The sequence below is a fragment of the Corvus moneduloides genome, chromosome 6 (genome assembly GCF_009650955.1).
Source record: "Corvus moneduloides isolate bCorMon1 chromosome 6, bCorMon1.pri, whole genome shotgun sequence".
NCBI lineage: Eukaryota > Metazoa > Chordata > Aves > Passeriformes > Corvidae > Corvus > Corvus moneduloides.
In genome coordinates this window covers 22,636,189-22,657,837 of record NC_045481.1, presented here as the reverse complement: position 1 = coordinate 22,657,837, position 21,649 = coordinate 22,636,189, and the positions used below count along the sequence as shown (strand labels likewise).

Here is a 21,649-nt window from a genome sequence, read left to right as displayed (position 1 = left end):
TCTTACAAGTGGCACCATTCCTCCTGGAGATGTTTTAATTGATTCCAAACAGCTGTTCCTTTATTGTGTAGGTGTGAGAAACTTACAGATCTAGGAGGTGGCTGTGAACTCTTCATTTACAGAAGAGAAAAAGCAAATGAACCTGCGACTCACTGGTGATGACACACAGAATGAGTCTGAGAAGGATGCAGGTGCAGGGTGTACTTACTAGCAAACTCACTCCAGAAATTGTCAGAAATGGCCAAAGAAAAATCAGCAGCAGCTAAGAGGGACTGCAACAGGCTGATCACCAGCTGGGAAGGCTTCTCTCCCTAGGCCAGGCAGCAAGGAGAAGAAGGGTGGTGGACAGGGATCCAGGGTACCAGTGGCCAGAAATGGGAGCTGCCATCTGGGAGCAGCTTGGAAAAAAAAAAAGAATCACTAGAGGACTTGCCAGTACCAGCTTCCAGGACACTCCACCCAGCTGCCCCTAATGCCTGTAAGAGATGTCAGAGCTCAGCATCTTTTGAGACCAGATCCCGTTTGAGCTCTTCATTGCCCAGAAGGATAGGCAGGGCATGAGAGCAGCAGGGTTTTCTGAACCTGCTGCTCTCAGGTTCTGCTTGTACACAGCAGAGTCAGGTGCCAGGGCTGCTCACAGCTCTTTGGCCTGACTTCCTAGCTTAGCATAACAGTTTCTCTCAAAGTTATAAACCTCCTTTGGCCTGTCACTTAGTCATTACAAGTTAATTTCTTATTTTCCTTTGTTGTTATAGATGCAATTATTTGTTAAATAATGCAATTACTGTACGGCATGGACATATGAGGGACAACTCCTCTATGCTTGTTTTTCTGTATTTAAATAGTGCATAATGCAATTTATGAAGTGCAGGAGTCACTTCTGAATCTACCTCAGAAGGCTCAATCCACATACTGTGGGACTGACTAATGCACTGGGCACATGACGCATCTCATGAGTTCTTTACATGGGATTTAGACCTATTTTTATCCTTCCTTTTGTCTTTCTCACACTGGAGTAATGCAAGTAAACCCATCATTTGACAAATAAAATCTGGCAGAAGGAAAGGGTCTTAATAAAGGAGATGCAGCTGCAGAACTGGTTGAAATGTGGTGATGTGGGTGCCAGCTGGCCAGTCTTTCCCCCACATAGAACTGAATGAACAGCAAAACTGCTCCACATCACACATCAATGCTAGGTGACACCCAGGAAGGGTACAAAATTACAGGTTAATAGCCTGAAGCTCTAAAGGGAAATAGAGAGTAAGGGAAGAAGGCAGTAAAAGCAGTGACAGGGAATGAAAAGGAAGATTCAAAGTAGAAAAAAAAAAAATGTATTATGCTATTAGCCAGAAATTATTTTGGCAAAATAACACTTCATTATTTTTTAATGCATTTAGTCCCCGTAAAAGGAAATTTTCCAAATTCTCTTTCTTTATAACTATAAAATAAACTAGGAATTGTGGGCAAGAGAAGCTGTATCACTTCCAGTAAGTCTACTTACACTCAGTCCCAATACATGGTAGCATTCAAATGCTTTTTCTTCTGCCATGCAAGAAGAGTATACTGGAAAGCATTCCCAGAGTCTGATCACAAGGTCAGCCCCCGTGGCTGGGGAATTGTGAGTCAGTTCAAGAGAGGTAGGAGCAGCTGATATCGGTTTGGCTTGCACATTTGTGGGGAAATGGGATGAAGATAAAAAAATTGCTTTGCCTGGTGGGCTGAGAAATTGAGAAAGGGGACAAAGGCAGCTTGTGAGGGAACAAGAACCTAATGTGGGAGAACTGTGAGTTCTCTGCACATGGCCTGAAGAACTTGAGGAGAGCTTTGTCCATCACTCCCAGAGGGAGCTCATCCCCACACTGGGGCCAGCACCATATGCATACACTGTTGCAGGGACTGCAGGGCAGGAAGCAGGGATGTAGAAGGAGTACATCCACAGCATGTTGAAGAGGGCCTTCAGTGAGAGGAATGGAAGATCCATCACATCCAGGGAGTCACATCTCTGCTAGGTTTGCATTGACAAACTGAATGTGTTTCACGGCACACCAGAATTATGTCCAAAATGGGTGAGTCTCAGGAGTCTGTGTCACTGGCTGATGCCTCAGCAGAGAAGGCAACGCAAGCTCCTGACACTGACCTAGGGGTTGAAATGGAATGATTTCTGACCATCTGCCCTCACTAGCCTTTCCTTACAGTCAGAGCCGTACTTACCGACTGGTATGTAACCAAAAAGGAGACCAAGGACATGATTCCTGCCAGAATTCTGACAGCCACATGTAATCTGGCTATTGATAAAGGTGGGGGAGGGGGATGTGAATTTCCCTTTAAGAGCTCTCCCTTTGATGTCAAACATCTTTCTTCAACTGCTTTCTACGCACCAGAACTATTTCTTTGTTCTTTAGTGTCTCCTCTAGTTGTTAATAGAGCAGGAGGAGCAGCTAGCTGAAACCAGGGATGGGACTGTGGCCCTGTTTGTGCACTCCTGGTGAAACACTGCGTAGCTCTTGTGGTCTGCACACCATGGGTTTGCCACAACTGTACTAGTCTTTTCTGGTGGCTCTCCTCTTATTTTCTGCCTCGTGAAGTCAGTCATCTGATTAAACAAGTCTTGCACTCATTTTTGTAACAGTAGGATTTATCCGTAATTTAGGAAGAGAACTTTCTAACTTGTTATAAATGGAAGGAAAATCAAAAAACATAGTAACACAAGAACAAAGACTATTTTGTTAGAGGCTTCAGACTGAACTGGAAAATGGCTTTGTTGAGAGGGGAATTTGTCTTGAGGTTAGACCACTGAATGCATATAACAACATGGAGAAATATGAGCTCTAAGTATGGAGTTTGATGAAGGAATTCCAAATGACAGGTTTTTGTGGAAATACAGCCTCCAGCTGCACTGATATGTCTCACTGCAGCTGTGTCAACAACACCCAATGGCCAAGATGAAAATGCTGGGATTCTTTCTGCTGGTTGTAAGCCAGAATGTTCTGAGCTGCCCTACCTCTGCTGGCAATATCAGCTGCATGCTTCAATTAAGATTATAAAAAAAACAAAAAACAAAAAACCAAGTTTTTGCCTGATGTCAAAAGTTCTCAATTACACCAAAAAAGGTTCAATCACATTGCAGACTGGTGAGAAGCTGCAGCAAGTCACTGGATGTCAAATGGATAAGCAAGGAGGATACATTTACTCCTGGAAGTCTGGGATAAAGGGATGGGGAGAACCAGGGGATGATAATGCATAAGGAGTAAAACTGTACTGTTGCTGCATAGTGTTACTTAATTTTATTAAGTAGCTTAATTTACTTAATAGAGGAGGGGGGGACACTTAATGCACCACTCATCAATATACTTTTTCTCTGCAGAGCCTGAGAAGGCCTTAGCAGACATTATGGGCACAGAGCCCATATACTTGGAAGCATGCAGGCTGATGGAAGTGGTGCCTGTCTGTCAGGTTACAATCTAAGATGTAACCAAAAGTATGTATTCTATCACCATCTGTTAAAACCAGGTGGGGCAGTGTTCTTTATCTCTTCCATGACACATCCCTGATAACTCCCTCTGGGGGGTATCTTCTGTTAATGGGCCATCCATCCTCACTGCATGACTCATAAAATTACATCATCCCATTGTGAGATGCTCCGCCCAGAGGGAGGAACCAAGCATTCCTGCCTGGGTATAATCTGAGGTTTGGGACACCACACTCAGCCCTTACCTACTGGGTTCCCAGAGGAGAAGAGCTACATAACCACTACTGGGCCTTAGAGGAAGACCAGACCCTTCTACAGGATCACCCCTTCAAGAGAACCACATCTATCACTTCAGGAGGACTGCAGCCACCACCTAATCGGACTGGTACCGCCACCCTGCCAGACAGGGTGTCAGGTTGTATTCTGACTGTCAGTGCTTCTGTACTACTGCATTTATTTTTAATTTTCCTATTAAATTGTAGTTCTGATTTTGAGTCTTTCACTGGTTTGCTTTCAAACTAGTACACTGTCTCACACTTTATTCAAAATTTGGCCAAGCCTTACATAAATCAGAACCACCATGATCTAGGACATAAAGGTATCAAAGACATTGTTAGTGCTATGGTGGTGAGTAGCCAGTAACAGTGGGGGCAGCGTTTTCAAGAATAACAGGAATTTGAGGCCTCTCCCAGGCCTGAAAGTCATCAAGGAGTATAGTGTGGTAGAAAAAAACATAGGAACTCTGAGCATCCCTAATGTTTCTCATCCTCTACACATGAAAGTTTTGTGTGGCAACTGATGTCCTTTCATGGAGTTACCCCCAAAAGCAACTGATGCTCTTCCATGGGACACAAGCCCTCAGTGCTTCTAACCCCTACAGGGCCACAGATAGGACTGAAGGGACTCATATCCCACTCTGGGTTCTGCATAGGAAGGTGCTACATTCACCAATGGACAGGCCCAAGATGCCTGAATTGAAGCTCAGAGCTGAACCTGGGTCTCCAGGCTGGCACAAAGCAACAGAAGGTCCAATCCAGTCAAAATCAGTCCGGGAAAACATCTCTTTTGTATACCAATTCCCACTGCCATGGCTCTGTCACATCCCCTGATCACTGGCCTGCTCAAGACCTGCAATGCTTCCTGAAGTTTGGAGGAAATAGCCAGTGTCTGAACATTGAACTGAGGAAACTATCCTCCTTGTTAATTTTGCAGTAATTTTTTGTATGTCTCTGTTTACCTTTCTGTCTTCCCAGTCCACCACAACCATTACACAATTAGAATTGGAAGACAACTGCATTTTGGTAGAAGGAGCCATGTGCATAGTAGAGATGTGAGAGAATCATCCCTTCAAGAACTAGTACACAATCTGACATTGTTTGCAGTCAAAATTATTGCTCATCAAGTTCAAGCATCTGAAAGAAAACCAATTTTAACCAAATAACTGTTGTTCCCAGGCAAAAACATTCACATTCTGAAAGTCATGATATTTTCTGCTGCACTACTTTTAAAATGTACAAGCTTCTGAAAAGCAGAAGTGTGCATATAGTGGCGGTCTGGTGACTGGAACTGTTATCTTCATTAGCAGATGTGACAGTAATTACCACAACTAAGTCATTCCAGTTTATGCTTAGCCAACAGAAAATATGTTTTGGTCAGGAAATTCCATTCTCCAATATGACATGGAGAAACTTTTCTAACCAGATTAAGGGAATAATGCAAAATGTTCAGATATGAATGGGTGCAAATGTTCCTTCAATTTGAAATTGGGATATACAAAAAGCATTTTGATAGGCCATGGGATCTGAAAGAAAAGATTCTTGGCCAAAGGCCTCTTCGTTCACTGAAGACAAAGATCTATGTGAAACTGACGTCTCTAGGGCTTTATTTGTGTTAGGAAGGATACAGGGTTAAATACACCTATAACCTACACATTAATTACTGTCTGGATACCATTTCTCATATTGCTCATCTTGCATTATTCCCTTGGTATCTTGGGCATTAAGAAGACAGTAAAACCAGTACATTCTTTGGACTCATCCTTCTTATACTCCCTTCTTTTCTTCCAAAACATCTCTAATGAGCACCTAGACATATCAGGAGCTGAAACCATTGCCAGTTTGCTTTTGGATAATGTGTCCTACCTCAATGTTTTTCAGCTCTTGGGGGGCTGTATGCACACAAACACTGATGGCAGTAGAAGATAAGTAATGTGTTTCATTTCAGTCTCTCACCCTGAAAATATTACTCAGACCATGAGCAAAATCAATCTCTCAGCTATGTCTCCGATGGGAACCCAGAGTAACAGTGGAAATCTAGACTTAAAGTGATGTGATTAAATATTTGGCCTGCTCAATTTCCAGCATGTCTGAAAACCAGTCCCTCAAGAGAAACTTAGTTAATTTCTGGAGCATCTCCCACATCTTTGGGTAATTCCACTCCATGGAGCAAAGTAGAATAGTTACTAACTTCCCTATTGGGTCTGGCTGAGATGGAATTAATTTTCCCCATGGCAGCCCTCATAGTGCTGTGATTTGTATTGGTAGATAGAAAGGTGTTAACAAACACAGGAAAGTTTTGGCTCCCAAATCATCAAGCACTGTCTCTCCAATATCCCCCCTCACCATTAGGCTGGTGGTGGGCAAGATCTTGGGATGGAACATAGCCAGGACAGCTGATCCAACCTGACCAAAGGGATATTCCATACCATACATCTCAGCAATAAAAGCTACTAGAAAAGCTGTGGGTAGAGGGAAGGGACGATGGGAAGCGGCAGCACATTTGTTGTTACAATGTTTGTCTTCTGGACCACTATGAGTATACACCACTATACAACATTGTGTATGGAAGCCTGACTTTCTGGGAAGTGGCTAGATGTCATCTGGTAATGGGAAATAGAGAATAAATATTTTCTTTTCCTTTGCTCTAGTGTGTGACCTTTTCTTTTGCCTTATTAAACTTTCTCTTGACTCAAAACGGCTTTTTCTATGTTATTTTCTCCCCCATTCTGCTGAGGAGGGGAGTGACAGGCTTGGTGAGCACCTGGTGTACAACCAAGGTCAACCTACCACAACTTCTTGCAGCCAGATATGGACTGTGATGGACCAGAGGTTCTACCTAAAAGCACAGCTTTGTGCAGACCCCAGCACAGCACCAAGAGAGAGATCAGTGCATTGTTAACATACTTTTCTTCCCCAGGAAACAACTTTGGAGAGGAGACTGCACCATACTTTGCTGAGGCATTAATAGTGAGTTACCTGAAATCCAAGGTCATTTGCAGCCCTCACTTGGCATGATTTCACTTGGCAATGCCCACATGATTTCCTGGCATAATTCTGCTAAGAGCTTAGTTCAGAAATATGAGAGGCTGAGAGGACACAGTGCTGTATGAACTACACCAACATTTTTTCAGGACAGCTGTGTGTGTCTGGCTGAGAAACAAACCTTCAGAACTGTGTAAGAGAACACAACTTCATAAAAGTTTGCAATTCTCCAGTAAATATTTTTACTGGAGAGGCTTGACTTCTCTGGATAGTTCCTGTCTCAAAGCCTCTTAATCATTTGGTACTTTCAGAAGCTGCCCTGAAGCAAGAGCTCTTGGTCAAGGGACAATGGTGGGAGTGGAACAGAGACAAGAACAGAATTGCAGGATGTGTTGCAGGCAAGACATGAGCTGTATGAGAGAAGTTTGCGTAACACAAAGTCCTAATGCTTTTGCTGTTTCAGGAAGATAATCACTGTGATGTTCTATGCCTGTTTGAGGACACACAGTGCCACAATCTCTGGGCTGCTGATGTCCCATGCACTGAAAATTTCAGTGTGTCTGATATCCCTCTTTTTCATCCTCACTTGGGAGCCTTGGTATGGCATCTGGCTGCAGCTGGCTGGAAGATCACATTCCCCCTGCACACTTGTCTCTCTGTAGGACAATTACCAAAGGAAGGAGCTGAACCTCAGCCACAAGGAGTCCTCTGAGAAATAAGGACAGCTCCTGGGACAGAAGCTCAGTAACTTACTACTTTTGCAAAGCCAGGATGTCATGGTTTAGGAACAGCACAAAAAATGTTCTGGTTTAAAATACAGTGTGAAAATTAAATTCTTTAACCTGCTTCCTTCTAATAATGGAGAAAACACTAGGAGAGGCTACAAGATATAATCACTATTTATTGAAAAATAGTAATAACCACAACAACATTAATAAAAGAGTATATAAAAGAGAGAGTATTTTACCCACCAAATAAAGAAAGACACTTTGCAAAGACAGTGCCCAGCATGGTTAACTTTCCAGTTAACCAGCCTGAAAAACAACAGAAAAACAGGGACAAGACAAAAGCTGGTGGGACCTGAGAGAGTTCTGAAACAGGCTGGGGACTCTTTTCCTGGGCCTGACCTTGTGGGAGCAGGACTGGAATGCTCTGGCTGCAGCTTGGGCTATGGCTGCAGCTCCAGCTGCAGTTATTGTGGCTGCAGCTTGGGGTCCATATAGCTCAGCTGGGCTCCACTCCACGTGGCCACTGCTCTCTCCCTTTTTTCTTTTTTTTTTCCTTTTCTCAGAGCAGCATCTCAGGTTCACCAGCTCTAACCTACAGAACCAAACCAGAAAAACTTCAGCTCAGAGAAAGGGGAAAGGCACCGCTGGTGGCAGAGAGGGGCTAGCTCCACCAGGCTGACCCCTGAGCCCAAGCCCAGCAAAAGATGGTGACACTTCCAGCTCCAGCTGCCTGTTGCTGAACCCACACCCCTGCCATGATGTGGGTGGTATGGAATTAAATAGTGCTAGAAACTCCACCACTTTTCTCTATGACCATGACAAAAACCAGCCTCTTCACTGAGAAAGAAAAAAGCAGAGATTACGGGTTGAGATAGGAACTATTTACTGGAAACAGCAATGAGATAAGAAAATGAGCAGTAACAGCAACAATATTAATAACAAAATTATACAAGAAGAGGATGATTTACATGCAAAGAATGCTCACCAACTGACTCAACATGGCATGACCTCAAGACACAGAATGATGGACTCTCTGGGCCCCTGCTTTTCCTGGCCTGCAAGTCACGCCCACCTTCCTCTGGGACGTGAGAGTCCTGTACTTCCACCCCTGGCAGTGACATGAGGTGGTGAGAATAAAAACCTAGACATGCCTTTTGCTGCCTGTTCTGAGCTTCCCCTCCCAAAGACACTTGCCTCTGCCATGTGCTGTGAACCCCTTTGTTCTAAGCTCGGGCAAAACCAAATGTAACTCAAACTCTTTAGCAGTGTCTGATTGGCCGGTCACCCCGGGTCCGCCCCCAGTCCTCCCCTTTCCCCTTCTCCAAATAAAAGAGAAGATCAAGGAAGGCCCCGCCTCTTTTGGCTCGGCTACCCTTTCTGCGAACATCTCTTGTCGTCTGTTTCTTTTGAAAGCTTCTAACTGTGGGAAATTGAGCGCATGCCCACGTGGGTCCAGGCTCTGCCCCCTCATGGCTACTGCAAAAAAATTAACTTTGTTGTGGCCAAAAGCCAGGACACAGGAGTACAGGCACTGGGGAGCTGGATAGTGTCAGCACAGTGAACATGTATTTCCTTCTCTAGCAAAAGTGCCCCATGACCTGGTAGGTAGTACAAAAAACAGGGCACCCAGATCCAGAGCTTTCTAGCTGGCTCATAGGCTCACCCTCATTGTAGGTGACTCTAGCAGCTGTGAATCATGTATGGGAACACACATGCAGCATGAGAAACCACAGTAACAGAGCAGTCTGTCAGAGAGGAAGAGGCTGAAAGAGAAGAACCCCAGTGCATATAAAGCAGAAAATTGCACTCTACTAAAATTTCACAGGATCAGAACTGTTGTTTGTTTTAAGCTTTGGATTGCAAAGTTCAGGAGCTGTTTCAGTTTTTCTTAAGTAGCCCAAACCTAATGGTTTTAGCCATTGCACAGTAAGAAGCAAGACTAGGAAGGCACAGACTAGGGAAGGAACAAAACTAAGCTGCCTAATCTGCCTAGTCAGACAAAGTGAGAACCCAAGTATGCTAGTAGTCCTTCAGAGGAAAAGCAAACAAAACAACTAGTATTTCAATAATCTCAGGTGCTGTTACTACACTGTGAAAGACTAGCATGAATATCTGAATGTCCTTCTTCCCTCAGTATGTTCAACACACATGCTACCATAATGGCCATAAGCATGTGCTGTGAGCATCCAGTGTTCCTTGAGCATCTCAGTAACATAATGCCTTCTGTTTCATTAATGCCTTCCTTCTCCTAGTTCAGTATTTCCATTGATATCTCTTTCTAATAAAACTCTATATTTTTAAAATATGGAACAATTAAAACTGAAGCAAGGACAAGTCAACATGCCCCTGCCTTGAAAAAGCCTGCAGGCAACACAGAGATCAGTACGAAAACGTTTGATCTTCCTAGTCCAGAAAAATGCCTCTCCAAAATTCAAGGTTTTACGTCTCTTCTCTCCTTCCAGCTCACTTGAAGCAGGAGCAGCAGAGATTACTGCAGGATCTGTTTCTTTCTGTTTTGTTTCTTAAAGGAATATTTTTAAGTCAGCTAAATTCACCATCTGCCTCCATCCAACCTTCCATACATGGAAAATTTGGATGAGAAATTCTCTCTGAGAATGCGAAGCAAGTGTTGGCAGCAAGTCCTATCTCTCCCAGTGTCACAGCAGACACAAATGAATTCACACATACCCTGCTCTAAGTAGAACTTACACCTTGAGGTGTGTGATGCATGTGAATTGGCATTGGCACATGTACAGCTGGGCAAAGCTATCAGATGAAGCTGAATTCCTCTCCTCTGCTAATCAAACATAAGCAGGGTGAGTCTTAATATTTTAGATGTGACAAGGAGAATCTGGCCATTTTTCATAGTGAGAAAAACAGACAGTGTCTATTTATAAAAGAAATCCTCCCTCTCTCTACCTTCCTCCTTCACAATGTAAATGATTTGCTAAGAATTTATTCAAGCACAGGATAAACTGTCATTGCCAAAACAGGGCAATGCCACAGCACTACCTAAAATAGAGGAGTATTACCAAGTCCTGGAAAAAGAAAGCCAAAACTGTCTTCTAGTAAGATAGGGTTCAATAATCCCTGAAAGGGCAAAACTGAATCACCAGCTAAAATGCCTCCAGAGATAAGGATTGAGAGCTAATGCATCTTCTTAATCCAAGACCAGACTCTAGGAATTCAGCTCAGAAAAGTCAGCTTGCTTGCAAGCTGCATTCTCAGACATCACCATCCTGAGAGCCTGCAAATGACACTATGGTGGTTGAGGGGCATCTTTAAAGCTATTAATGTAGGCCTGTCTCTGGACCCCTTTGTCTTTGTAAATCACTGCAACCATACCAGTCTTTGGGACTGCTATTTCAGATTATGTAAATAAATGTGTCTGCATGCCTTGTTCTTAACCTGGCTTGAGGTAAAGTCACTAGCTCACCCAGAGGCATTCCTCTCTCTCTGTAGCCACTCAGATTGTCTTAGGAGCTGATAGCACGAAGGACCTAAACGAGGACATGTCTTCTGCTTGCCCAGGCTAACAAAGAAACTTTCTTTCTAATCATGGGAATGGGGACTGCACATGAGGTCCAAGGAGGGGGAGAGATGATGTTCATGCACTAAGAGAGGCACATGGCAATGCCAACCCTGTAACGCCAGACAGCCAGACTTTGTAGCAGGCTGAAGGCAGAGGACCAGCCTGGGCTCTGATCTGCTGTGCTGCCAAGAGGAGCCAAGAGAATGGGAAATGTCCCGAGGGGCACAACCCCAGCCAGAGGGGCCTTACTAGCAAGTACACATTCAAATGCAGCCCACTTCGTCAGCCTCTCCCCGTCACATGACTGAATATGATCCACATCACATCCTTCTGTATGACAGATGTAAGGGACCTGATATGTGGAATTTCACACTAAGAGGCAGAGAGAAACTGAGAAGGTAACTCCACTTGGAAGCTTGCAGACCTCTGTGGGACAGAGACAAGATATGGTGAGATAACAGACAAGCCCATTGAAAGGGACCGCAGTTTTTCCATGTGCCTGCTGAAGAATGGGAAAAAAGGGTCGTCCTTGAGGTTACAGTAGGCCTTCTGCTAGACATGACATCCTCATTCTCACCATGTCTGGATCTAGGTCTCTTCTTTTACAGATGGCCAGTAATCTCCTGACCACAGAAGATGCCACTGCACTAGTCACAACCATCAGAAAAAACAGATCTCCCTCCAAATTCAAGACTCCAGGACCATATACTACGCATTTTTAGGAAGTGGGTGGATCACAGAGCTGCCCCTTTCCAAGACTGTTTTGCCACTTGCTGTTTGTTTCATTTATTGCATAGTCATTAATAAAAAAAAGCTAGTATTTGACAACCCTTCCAGGAGCCATGAAGAATTTGGCTTTGGTCTAGCTCTGGAGAGGTGCTTGTAGTTTTACCACATTTCACTCCCTTCCATTTTGTAACAGCAGAACTAGAACAAGGAGTGAATTACCACTGGAGGACAAATTCTGTTCATCCCCTGAGCTGTCTTTCTCCAGGGTAACCTAAGATGCTAGATACTGTGAAGTACTTTGATATTCTGTCAGTATGTCTGAGGAATAGAAGATGGATGCTTCAGGGCATTGAAAGCAAGGCAGTTCTGTTTAAAAAAAAATCCAAATCAAACATTAAAGGGCTGGTAGAAAGGAAAAAGAAACCAAAGAGACCAAATCTTAGTATACTCTGTAGCAACATGGGAGCATGACACATATTGTTGTAACCTCATGCGCTGCCTCTATTGCTTCTGAAATAGGAGACTGAGAAATGTTCCTAAGCTCCTGAGTAAGAGCAGGGGTTGCATTGAAGATCAAACTTGGGGAGAGACCTGGGTATGTATTAATCCAATCCTGACCTTCCCATCCATCCACTGGTTCTTCATGGGAGCAGTTACAGAAGGTGTTAGGGGCCTCAGGGCCCTCCATCCACGTTTGGGAGCACCATGATTAAAGGAAAGAGCATTTTCACAAAAATTACATTTGGGACTTGGAATGTAAATACTATGTTCACACTTGAAATAAGCTAAAAATAAAGCTTATGGGCAGTTTTGGACACTCATGTAATGGGTTGTATCTAAGTTACATCTGCATGTGTTTCTTAGTTACTATATTAAATAAAGAAACTAAAAATAAGCAGAATAAATAATATTCATCCATAGTCTTTCTTGAGAGTATCAAGTACTTTCAGCAGAGATCATCTGAAGAACAGGCATTCCCCTAGTGTAAAGATTTTTTCCTGCATAAATTAAGATCAAAGAGAATTATTTTCCAAGTCTGCAAGGAGTCAGGCCTCATTCTTCAAAGGAAAACTAAAACAGGCTGTATGGGTGTAAAGAACTGCATTACAGTAGATGTGGTCCTGCTAGTTTTATTACTAATAACCTAAACAATTAATAAAATTGGAAAGAATAATAAATTTTAGCTAAATTCTAAGACATTAAAAGAGATTATTGAAATGCATTTATTTAATAGGAAACACTTCAGAAACTTCAAGGCAAGGAGTTAATCTTCAACCTAAATCTCACTATGAATCTGCTTTTTAGGGTTAATAGTTGTTCTCTTCACCTCACCCTTGAAAAGGTCTAAATTACCTGGCATTTCACAAGATAAATGGTCAATGGCATAAATTTACAATGACATTTCTGTATCCGAATCAAATGCTTGTAGATAATCATCTCATCTGTCTGACGGATTTCATTCCACCTGTGATGTAGGAAGTCTTGCATTTCAATTCTGAGTAATTGTAAATATACAGTGCCAAAGACCTTATATTGTCTTAAATCTTTGAGAAATTGGTAAAGGTGTTAATCCTTTATAGGAAACTTAAGGAAAGACATAAACAAAAGCCTCTTTTGCCCCTTTTCTCAGTGATGCATGCTTATCTTCACTTTTAAAGAATGAATAATTAGTGTGTCTATAAGAGGAATTTGGAATATGGATCATATCTAGAAACCTTTACATGGGTTTGACAGTACTAGCAATGGTGAAGCAACAGAAAGGCACATTTTTAACAACAGCTTATTCCTTCTGACAACATTTCTAAGCATTACTGTTGCCCACATTCTATTTACAATCTACTCTTTATAGGATTCCAACTTGCAGATACTGGCAATCAAACACTTTCACAAATCATGAATCAAAGTAGCCAGTACATGCTCATCTTCAGCATCACGGTACAAAAGAAACTACTGTTGCTTTTCAGCTGCTTGCATGTTGTTTTTCTGGACTGGACTGACTATGTCAAACATGCAGAAATGCCCAAGCTGGCTCCCTCCAGGTGCTGCCCGACCTCAGCACAGTTTGTTAGGCCAGACATGGTGCTTTGGCTACGCTGCTCCTGAGGTTGCACTGGCAGTCCCCCAGCTTTGCCAGGGGGTCAAACCAGGCTGGCAACCCTGGGGAAAGCCAGCAGCCTTAAAGCCAGGTCAAGCTTTCCTGTGCTGCATTCCCAGGACTAGGTCACTCTGCTACTGTCCATAGTGCAAGGATGTCTGAATGGCTTCTCCAGAGAGCCACTCTGCATCCATCAGACCCTTGGTGCTGAATGAAAGTTAATAAACCCAGCTGGACCCAGACTAGTTCAAGACTGGGCTTGAGTAGTAACAGCCAAGAGCTCCCTGCACAGTAGATGATAAGCTTCTAGATGGATCTACAGAACAGTGGATCTTAAGTTTCAAAAAAAAAGCTGTAAGAATGCATTGATAAACTTTATAAATAAACTTTAGGGAAAAATACAGTGCTTGAACCTCTAACAATGACAGAAACAAAAGCTTTCATGAATTTCCTGAGCTGCCTTGAAACTTTCAACAGTTAAGTATATAACTAACATAATACATGAACAATTCCCCTGTCATCGTGGGTATGAACAAAATCATAGTCGCTTCTTTAAGAGATCAATCAAGGCAAAGTAAAATTTTTAATTATTTAATTTTAATTATTTTTAAAATAATATAAATTTAGAAGAATAATTTACGGTGACATCACTAATATTCGCATTGATAGCTTACTTTCTAATATTCCAAACCCCTGAATCAAGACACTGTGCTGCTGCCCATTCAGTAAATGTTAAAACATAAAACATGAACTCTGAAATGCTGAGCTGTCACTACCCTGTTTGAAATTCTTAGGAAAAAACAAATGTTGGGCCTTCTTCTGCTGACTGGAACTTCTTCTTAGGGTTACACAATGAAGCAGAGCTTTGCCAGAAGTTCTTTTCATCTAGAGACACCCAGCCCCTTCCCAGAGAGGATCATCTTTCTTGTCTGGGCTATAAAGCTCCATTGCTGGAGATATTAATCCTTTAAGGTCTTGGGTGATTTTTATTTTTATTTTTAATTTTTTCAGAACTCTGTGGCACAATGTGGCCATTAACTGTTCAACTTGCAGTCTGCAAGTCCTAACAGAACGGAGAGGAGACCCATCTGGAACTGTCTCAGGGATGAACATGAATCACTTGAAATGCCAAAAATAAGAGATCTTTAGTGTAGACATTTACTAATGAACACCTACCTTGCATTAAGCTAATTTCTATACAAATTAGTAGATCTCTTTCCATCTCAGACATGGAAAAAGAGAATGATGAACACTTACTTATGGTTTGGTCTCCAGGGGTTGCCTGAAAATGAAGAGCAGAGATGGCAGAAGGCACCAACCTTAGGAGAGAATGGCTAATGTATTTAAGAACACAAGAAAGGCTTTGTTGTTCTCTGGGCGTCCACACTGACTGCACTTTCCTTGCCCTCTGTACCACAATGAGTTGAACTTTTACCAAGTTGTGGGATTTGGCATGTTAAATGCATCCTGAATTAGATGTCATCTACAGTGAGGTCAAAGGCTGTATCAGCAAGATCCCCAACAGCATCCAAATCCCATGGAAGTGATTCAGGTGAGCTACTGAATTTGTGTCCTTAGCTCCCTGTACACAGTACATATGCTCCAGACACTTGGAGGGATGGAGGTGCAAAGGGGTAAGTTTTCTTCCAAGTGAGAAATTCAGCCAAGTTCCTTCAGAAAAGTAAATGCACAAAGAGAGTCACAATGTTCACACATCTCAGTACACACAGACTGACTAAGCAAAGCCTTTGATCTTCTGGAGAAGCTGCTACCTCGGGATCTTAGAGCACTGAGGAGAAAACATGGAATGTGAATAGGTATTTGCTCACTGTGTAAAACAAACTGATTGATTTCAGGTCTGATCCAAATGAGTGTCCATCCTCATCACAAGCCCATCCCAATAGGTGACTGTCATAGAACCTTTCACTGACAGCTTTGCTTTAGCATCAAAATTAAAGTGCTTCATAAAGGTAGGACATGGTATTACAAAGGATACAGTATTTACTGTCTGAAATAGACATTACTCAGCTTTTCTAGGTCTGCAGTTTCCATGGATAGCAGCAGATGGTGCTGTCCTCCTTGCTGGAAGCCAACGCAAGAACTTGAGCATTGCTGAGCTAAGTAACACTTTTGCACTACCAGCTCCACTGTGTTTCTTAACTGCTGTGCAGATTTTCAGCTAATTGGGTGAGACTTAGCTGTGGATAAGGTTTCAGATGAACTTAAGCAAAGGCTTGGGCTGTTAGCTCGCATCAAACAACGCTGCTGTGCTTCACAGCTAGTGACACTTGTACTACCATGCTTTGCAGTTTTTAATAGCCATTATGGTATTCAGCGTATCCTCATTCAAACAGAAGCAAAATTCAAAGAGTAACTAAAGTGATCAGAGATCTGGGGGACAGAACTGTCTGGATTAGACAGCCTAGCCAAGCAGTGGCTGCTGGGATGAGGACCAAATAACCATATGCAATTGTAAGAAAAAGAAAGTCAGGTTTACTACTGAGTCTTGTTTCAAGGCAGAGGGAGAAGGAGGTATAACTGAGAAGAATGGAATTAACCTGAACAAAAGGTCTTTGTTCTGACAAAAGGCTTGACTGCACAAGGAGTCAAGAACTCATATCTCTCAGTGATGGGCTGAATAAAAGCAGGACAGATGGAAGAATGAGAGGAGAGCTGGAGGCAGGTATCAGTGGCTGTTTCATGGTCATGCCTGTGTTTTATCTGTGCTTCCAATAGAACTCTTTGAAACAGCACAACCAACAACTCTGAGAACTTTTTTAGGAATTTTGATAAGGATGGAAACATAAAGATTTCTGTGGCAGCCTTCTGGAAAGCCCTGATGCAGGTGTGCCTCTGAAAGCATGGCCAGAATGCTCTTCAGGTAGGGTACTGCTCTAGGGAAATCTCTCTGCTGCAGCACAGCTACCAGCCAGTTTTGCCGGCAACATGATGATGCTACTGGGTCCCTTCCAACTCAGACTATTCTGTGATTCTGTGACTGTTCAGGCTAAAAGGCTAAATTCACTCATAGCAAAAGCTGAGCCTAGAATGAGACCAACAGAAATACCATGACACCCAATAAATACTGCAGATGGCATCAAGGATAATGGACCAACTTTAGAATATCACAGACATCCACTGGTTGTATAGGATATACAGGATCTTGATAGACTCTTATGTCTTGCTGCTACAAGAAAGTAAAAAATAGACATCTAAACCCTCACCTGTACAATGGAGTAGACAGTTGTCTACCTGCCAAAACCACTGTGGTGCTTGGGATCAGTAGCAATGGCCAATGATATTCTTTTACAAAAAACAAAACAAAACAAAAAAAAAGGTTTAAATTGCCTCCCCACCACCATTCTGGATTTTTTCTGTCTTTCTTCCTTCATGCACCAGGCCATCTGCTCACCTATTAAAAGACAGCCAGGCCCCACTTGGATATGGAGGATTTTTCTGCTTATAATTACGCAGGTAATTAGCACTTCTAGCGCTAGCACTTCTTCTCTTACCAACAAAGCATCCCACTGAACTGAGTCCACATTGGTGAACTAGTGCACAATCTAGACCAGAATCAGACAGCAATTGTGGATTACAGGTGCGTGACTCCTGGTCCATCTTTCTTTTTTTAATTTCACTCAATACCAAATAAACATAACCTTATTCATCTTAGGATGTGAAGGGACATATGTTTTTGACCAGTCCATGACTTACCTAAGTAAAAGGTAGATGAAAAAATTCGTATGCTTAGAAGTTCTGTTGAATCAAACTACAAGTCTTATTTTCCTATTGGATAAACTTGCCGTGAGAATCCTTCAGGAATCTCCGAGCTGAATGGCATTTTCATCCATTCTAAGCCTAAGATGAGAAGCATCAGCTCAACACTGTCCCCCCTGAAGCCAGAGTAAGATTTGCAAAGACAGCATATCTGTGCTGTCAGAACTTTTCCTCTGTCCTCAGGGACTTTTGGTTTTTTTCCTTCTCTCTGATTTCTCTTCTTAGGAGACCTACTTTTCCCTGGAAACCCGCTTTCAAACTACAGAACTTCTCATTCTCTTGAAAGTGCCTCTTCCTTAGTGCCTGTAGCAATCATGTCCAAGTTCTGAGAGCCTGAGCATTCAGCAGCAAACTCCTAAGAGGCTGTCAGTCGCTGCAGGCTAAACTGCTTGTCATTGGTCCCAAAAGTCCCCCTAGGTTTTCAGTCAGTTCTGACATGTGACTCATCAGCTGAAAGCCCTGTTAATCATGCCCAAATATTCCCATCCCTCAGCACATACTAATGGGTTTAAATATATGCTGTAGTCTAGTTTTCAAGCTAGAAGCAATGGGTCCGTTTTCCTCTTAGCCTCCTAATGTTTTCAGAGAGAAGCAAATTACTTTGTTGGGTCCAGTCTTTATTCCTTCACGTATATCAGTGCCATACTAAAAGCATCCCTGCTCAGATGCTAGATGTGCTTTAACCTGGTTAATCTTGAGTCAGAGGTTACATGGGGTTCCCAAGCACTTCAGGCACAACTTACAAAATGGTGGTTAAGCAGTAAGCAGATGAAACTGTTGAAACCCAGTGGCCAGCAAAGACTTAATCTGATGTCATTAATGTGACAGAGTTGATATAAGGGGGAAAATAGATACAGATATGTACCCCTTATCCAGCTCCTTGATGCATTTTAGCACTGTAGCATGTGTGAAATGGTAATATTCACCTTGCAGACAAGAGTCAGAAGAGTTGTGACCTTTGCTGTCCTTACTGTTCCTACCTCAGGCTGTTTCCTCAAGATCCTCTCAGCAGCTTTAAGAACAGAGAAGGTTCACTTTACTAGATTAATACTGGCTCACTTCTTTTCAGTCAGTCACTTGAAAGAGCAGGAGTGAGCACAGAAGCCTGTGGAAGGCAAAATTGAGGAGGAAGAGAGGGAAGTGCCATAAAAATGAAGCAAGGAGGCAGGTCAGACAATGCAAGATTGTATGAGCACCACTGAAAGAAAGCTCAGAGTGGCTCTGGGCTTGGGGAGGCCCAACACTGGGGAGCTCTGATAGTCTTAAGTTATTGAATGTAAAAATGAAGCTGATGTTCCATTGCACAGCAGGTTCCTATACAGTCTGGTCTTTTTCTGTTAAGGAAAGATTGGTCCTTTGAAGCTGGTTACCAAATCTGTCTTGCTCTGTATGCTGACAGTGATGAACTTACTTGCAAAGATGAAGGCAAAAGATAGGAATTGGGAAACTAAAACGCTCATACGTTGTTATTACCTCCTTTTGAGGTAAAGCACATGGACAAAGACTGAGGTAAGGGCCCTGCAGTCATCCCCTGCCACCTTAGCAGATCTGACAGAGGGACCTTTGCAAGAGAAAAAAAATAAATTCATGAGAAACTACAGCTCACGTTGCTTAAAAAGTTATGGGTGATAGAAATTGTCTTTAATACCTCCATGGGAAAAATATGCTAGAAAGATGGAAGACATAACAGATTTTAAATGGCTTAGATACTGTACTTTTTTTAAACCAACAATAAAAAATACATTTTAGCAGCTCTTAAGAAGGAATTAAAGCCTTGAATATATTAGTAATTATTAAAAAATAGAATCTAGAAAAGGTTAATATGTACAGGAAGTACATTTTGCCATGTGAGCAACTGCCAACATAGACTTTACACCAAAAATCTTGAAGAACTAGGAAAAGTTGGCCACTTTGGGAAGATCAGCCTTCGGTGGAAAGGAAAAGAAGCTAGTTGCAACTTGGTATCTCTTTCCGAATGGAATTCCCATGTAGAAAAAAATGTTTGAAATATCTTGAAACCTTTGATAGAGTTCAGGTGGCTCCAGTGCCTCATCAGAGGTCAAGATGACTGTGGGCATGATGGCATTGGTAATGTCTGCTCAGTAGCCACCTTCAGAAGGCTTCATCTCATTACCCCAGCAGGTCTGTGTCCTCTGATGCCTGTGACTCTTCCACAATTGACTTGTGATTGCAGTCAGCACCCTCTTCACCTATGGAATATGTGGGGGCTTGAGATGAAGAATCAGAGCAGCATTTGAAATGCTGGCCAGTTTGCACATGCAGGGGTATAAGACTGTGGGGTTTTCTGTTCTTTTCCTAATCCTTCCTGAAACGTCATTAGTGTTTCTTGACTATTGCTAAACACTGAGGTACATTTTCATAGAAGCTGTTGTGGTTTAACCCCAGCTAGCAATCAAGCCCCAAGCAGCAACTTGCTCACTCCCCCACTAGTGGGATCAGGGAGAGAACTGGAGGGTAAAAAGCTAGAAACTTGTGGGTTGAAATAAAGACAGTTTAATAGGGAAAACAAAAGCCACACATGTAAGCAAAGCAAAACAAGGAATTAATTCACTGCCCCCCATGGGCAGGCAGGTGTTCGGCCATCTCCAGGAGAGCAGGGTCCCATCACACATAATGGTGACTTGGGAAGACAAACACCATCACTCTCAACATCCCTCCCCTCCTCCTCCTTTCCCCCACTTTCTACACTGAGCATGATGTCACAGGGTCTGGAATATCCCTTTGGGCACTTGGGCTCACCAGTCCTGGATGTGACTCTTCCCAACCTCCCATGCACCCCCAACTTCCTCACCAGCTAAGCAGCGTGAAAAGCAGAAAAAGGCCTTGGCTCTGTGTAAGCCCTGCTCAGCAATAACAAAAACATCTCTCTGTCATCAACCCTGTGTTCAGCACAAATCCAAAACACAGCCACTGGGAAGAAAATTAACTCTACCCCACCCCTAAGCAGCACAGGAGCGTACACCAAACCTGCAGGACCTTGCACGAGGACTCGGAGAGGGCAGGGAGCGGTCGGTGCCCGTCGCTGGGCTATGGGAGCCCTCAGCCCCAGCCGGCCCCGCTAGCACCGCGCTCGGCGGGACAGGCCCCGGGGCCCGGCAGTGCCCGCGCCGGCCGCCAGGTGTCAGCACAGCCTCGCCCGGAGCCTGTTCTCACGGACTCATCCACTGGCCCGGGCTGGAAATGAGCTTAAACATCATCTACTTCCAACCCCCCGTCGTTGACATACATACACCTTCCACTAGATCAGGTTGCTTAGAGCTCCATTAAACCTTAAACACTTGCAGGCATGGGGCATGCACAACTGCTCTGGGCAACCTGTTCCAGTGTCTCACCACCCTCACAGCAAAGAATTTTTTACTAATGTCTAATCTGAACCTACGCGCTCTCAGTTTGACGTCATTCCCCCTTGTCCCGTCACTACATAACCTTATAAGAGGTCTCTCTCCAGCTTTCCAGGAGGCTCCCTTCAGGTAATGGAAGGCCACAATTGGGTCGCCCTAATGCCTTCTCTTTTCCAAGCTGAACAGTCCCAATTCTTTTAGCCTTTCATCAAAGGAGAGGTGCTCCATCCCTCTAATTAACTTGGTGGCCCTCCTTTGGACTCACACCAACAGGTCCTTCTTGTGCTGTGGACCCCAGAACCAGATGCAGGTGGGGTCTCACCAGAGCTACTCTTCCCGCAACTACTTCATTGCTGCTTTCCTGTGAAGAACAACCAGCAGGAGCATCATTTTAACTGTTGTACAATGTTCCTCCAGCACCCTGCTCCAGAGGCTGGTGGGTCAGTGAGCAGTGGCTGTGACATGTTTTGTGCTGGACTCACTGGGGCTGTGGTTGAGGAACTGAAGATACCTGACAATTGGTCCATACCGATGTGACAACTCTGCCATTGCTTGTTGGCCCACATGTGTGATGTGTACAGAGAGGAGTCACTGCTACAGGACAGTCTTAGTATCTCTTGGACCCGCCGAAGCTACAGCAGCTGATCCACATACCTGAGTGCAGATACTCTGCATTGCTGGGGCTGTTGTTTAAAAC

At 43.3% G+C, this 21,649-nt stretch overlaps 1 protein-coding gene and 2 long non-coding RNA genes across 3 annotated transcripts; 1 reads left to right on the top strand and 2 right to left on the bottom strand.

Moving 5' to 3' along the window:
- The first annotated feature begins 1,432 nt into the window (after nucleotides 1–1,432).
- On the top strand, nucleotides 1,433–18,739 carry LRRC74A (leucine rich repeat containing 74A). The gene is given in 14 exon segments (XM_032112031.1): nucleotides 1,433–2,148; nucleotides 3,363–3,444; nucleotides 3,992–4,096; nucleotides 4,723–4,799; nucleotides 5,364–5,662; nucleotides 6,665–6,714; nucleotides 7,392–7,473; nucleotides 11,524–11,669; nucleotides 11,671–11,714; nucleotides 15,279–15,331; nucleotides 15,334–15,365; nucleotides 16,584–16,658; nucleotides 17,311–17,411; nucleotides 18,664–18,739. Coding segments are annotated over 14 exon segments (1,317 nt in total). The 5' UTR covers nucleotides 1,433–2,053.
- On the bottom strand, nucleotides 7,611–8,730 carry LOC116446126. Its single transcript, XR_004241055.1, has 2 exons — nucleotides 8,443–8,730; nucleotides 7,611–8,049 (listed from the first exon to the last, which is right to left on the bottom strand). It is a non-coding gene; the product is annotated as an uncharacterized LOC116446126 (long non-coding RNA).
- Nucleotides 18,740–19,209: 470 nt separating the features above from the next.
- LOC116446127 lies at nucleotides 19,210–20,692 on the bottom strand. The gene is made up of 2 exons (XR_004241056.1): nucleotides 20,579–20,692; nucleotides 19,210–19,800 (listed from the first exon to the last, which is right to left on the bottom strand). It is a non-coding gene; the product is annotated as an uncharacterized LOC116446127 (long non-coding RNA).
- Nucleotides 20,693–21,649: the final 957 nt, after the last annotated feature.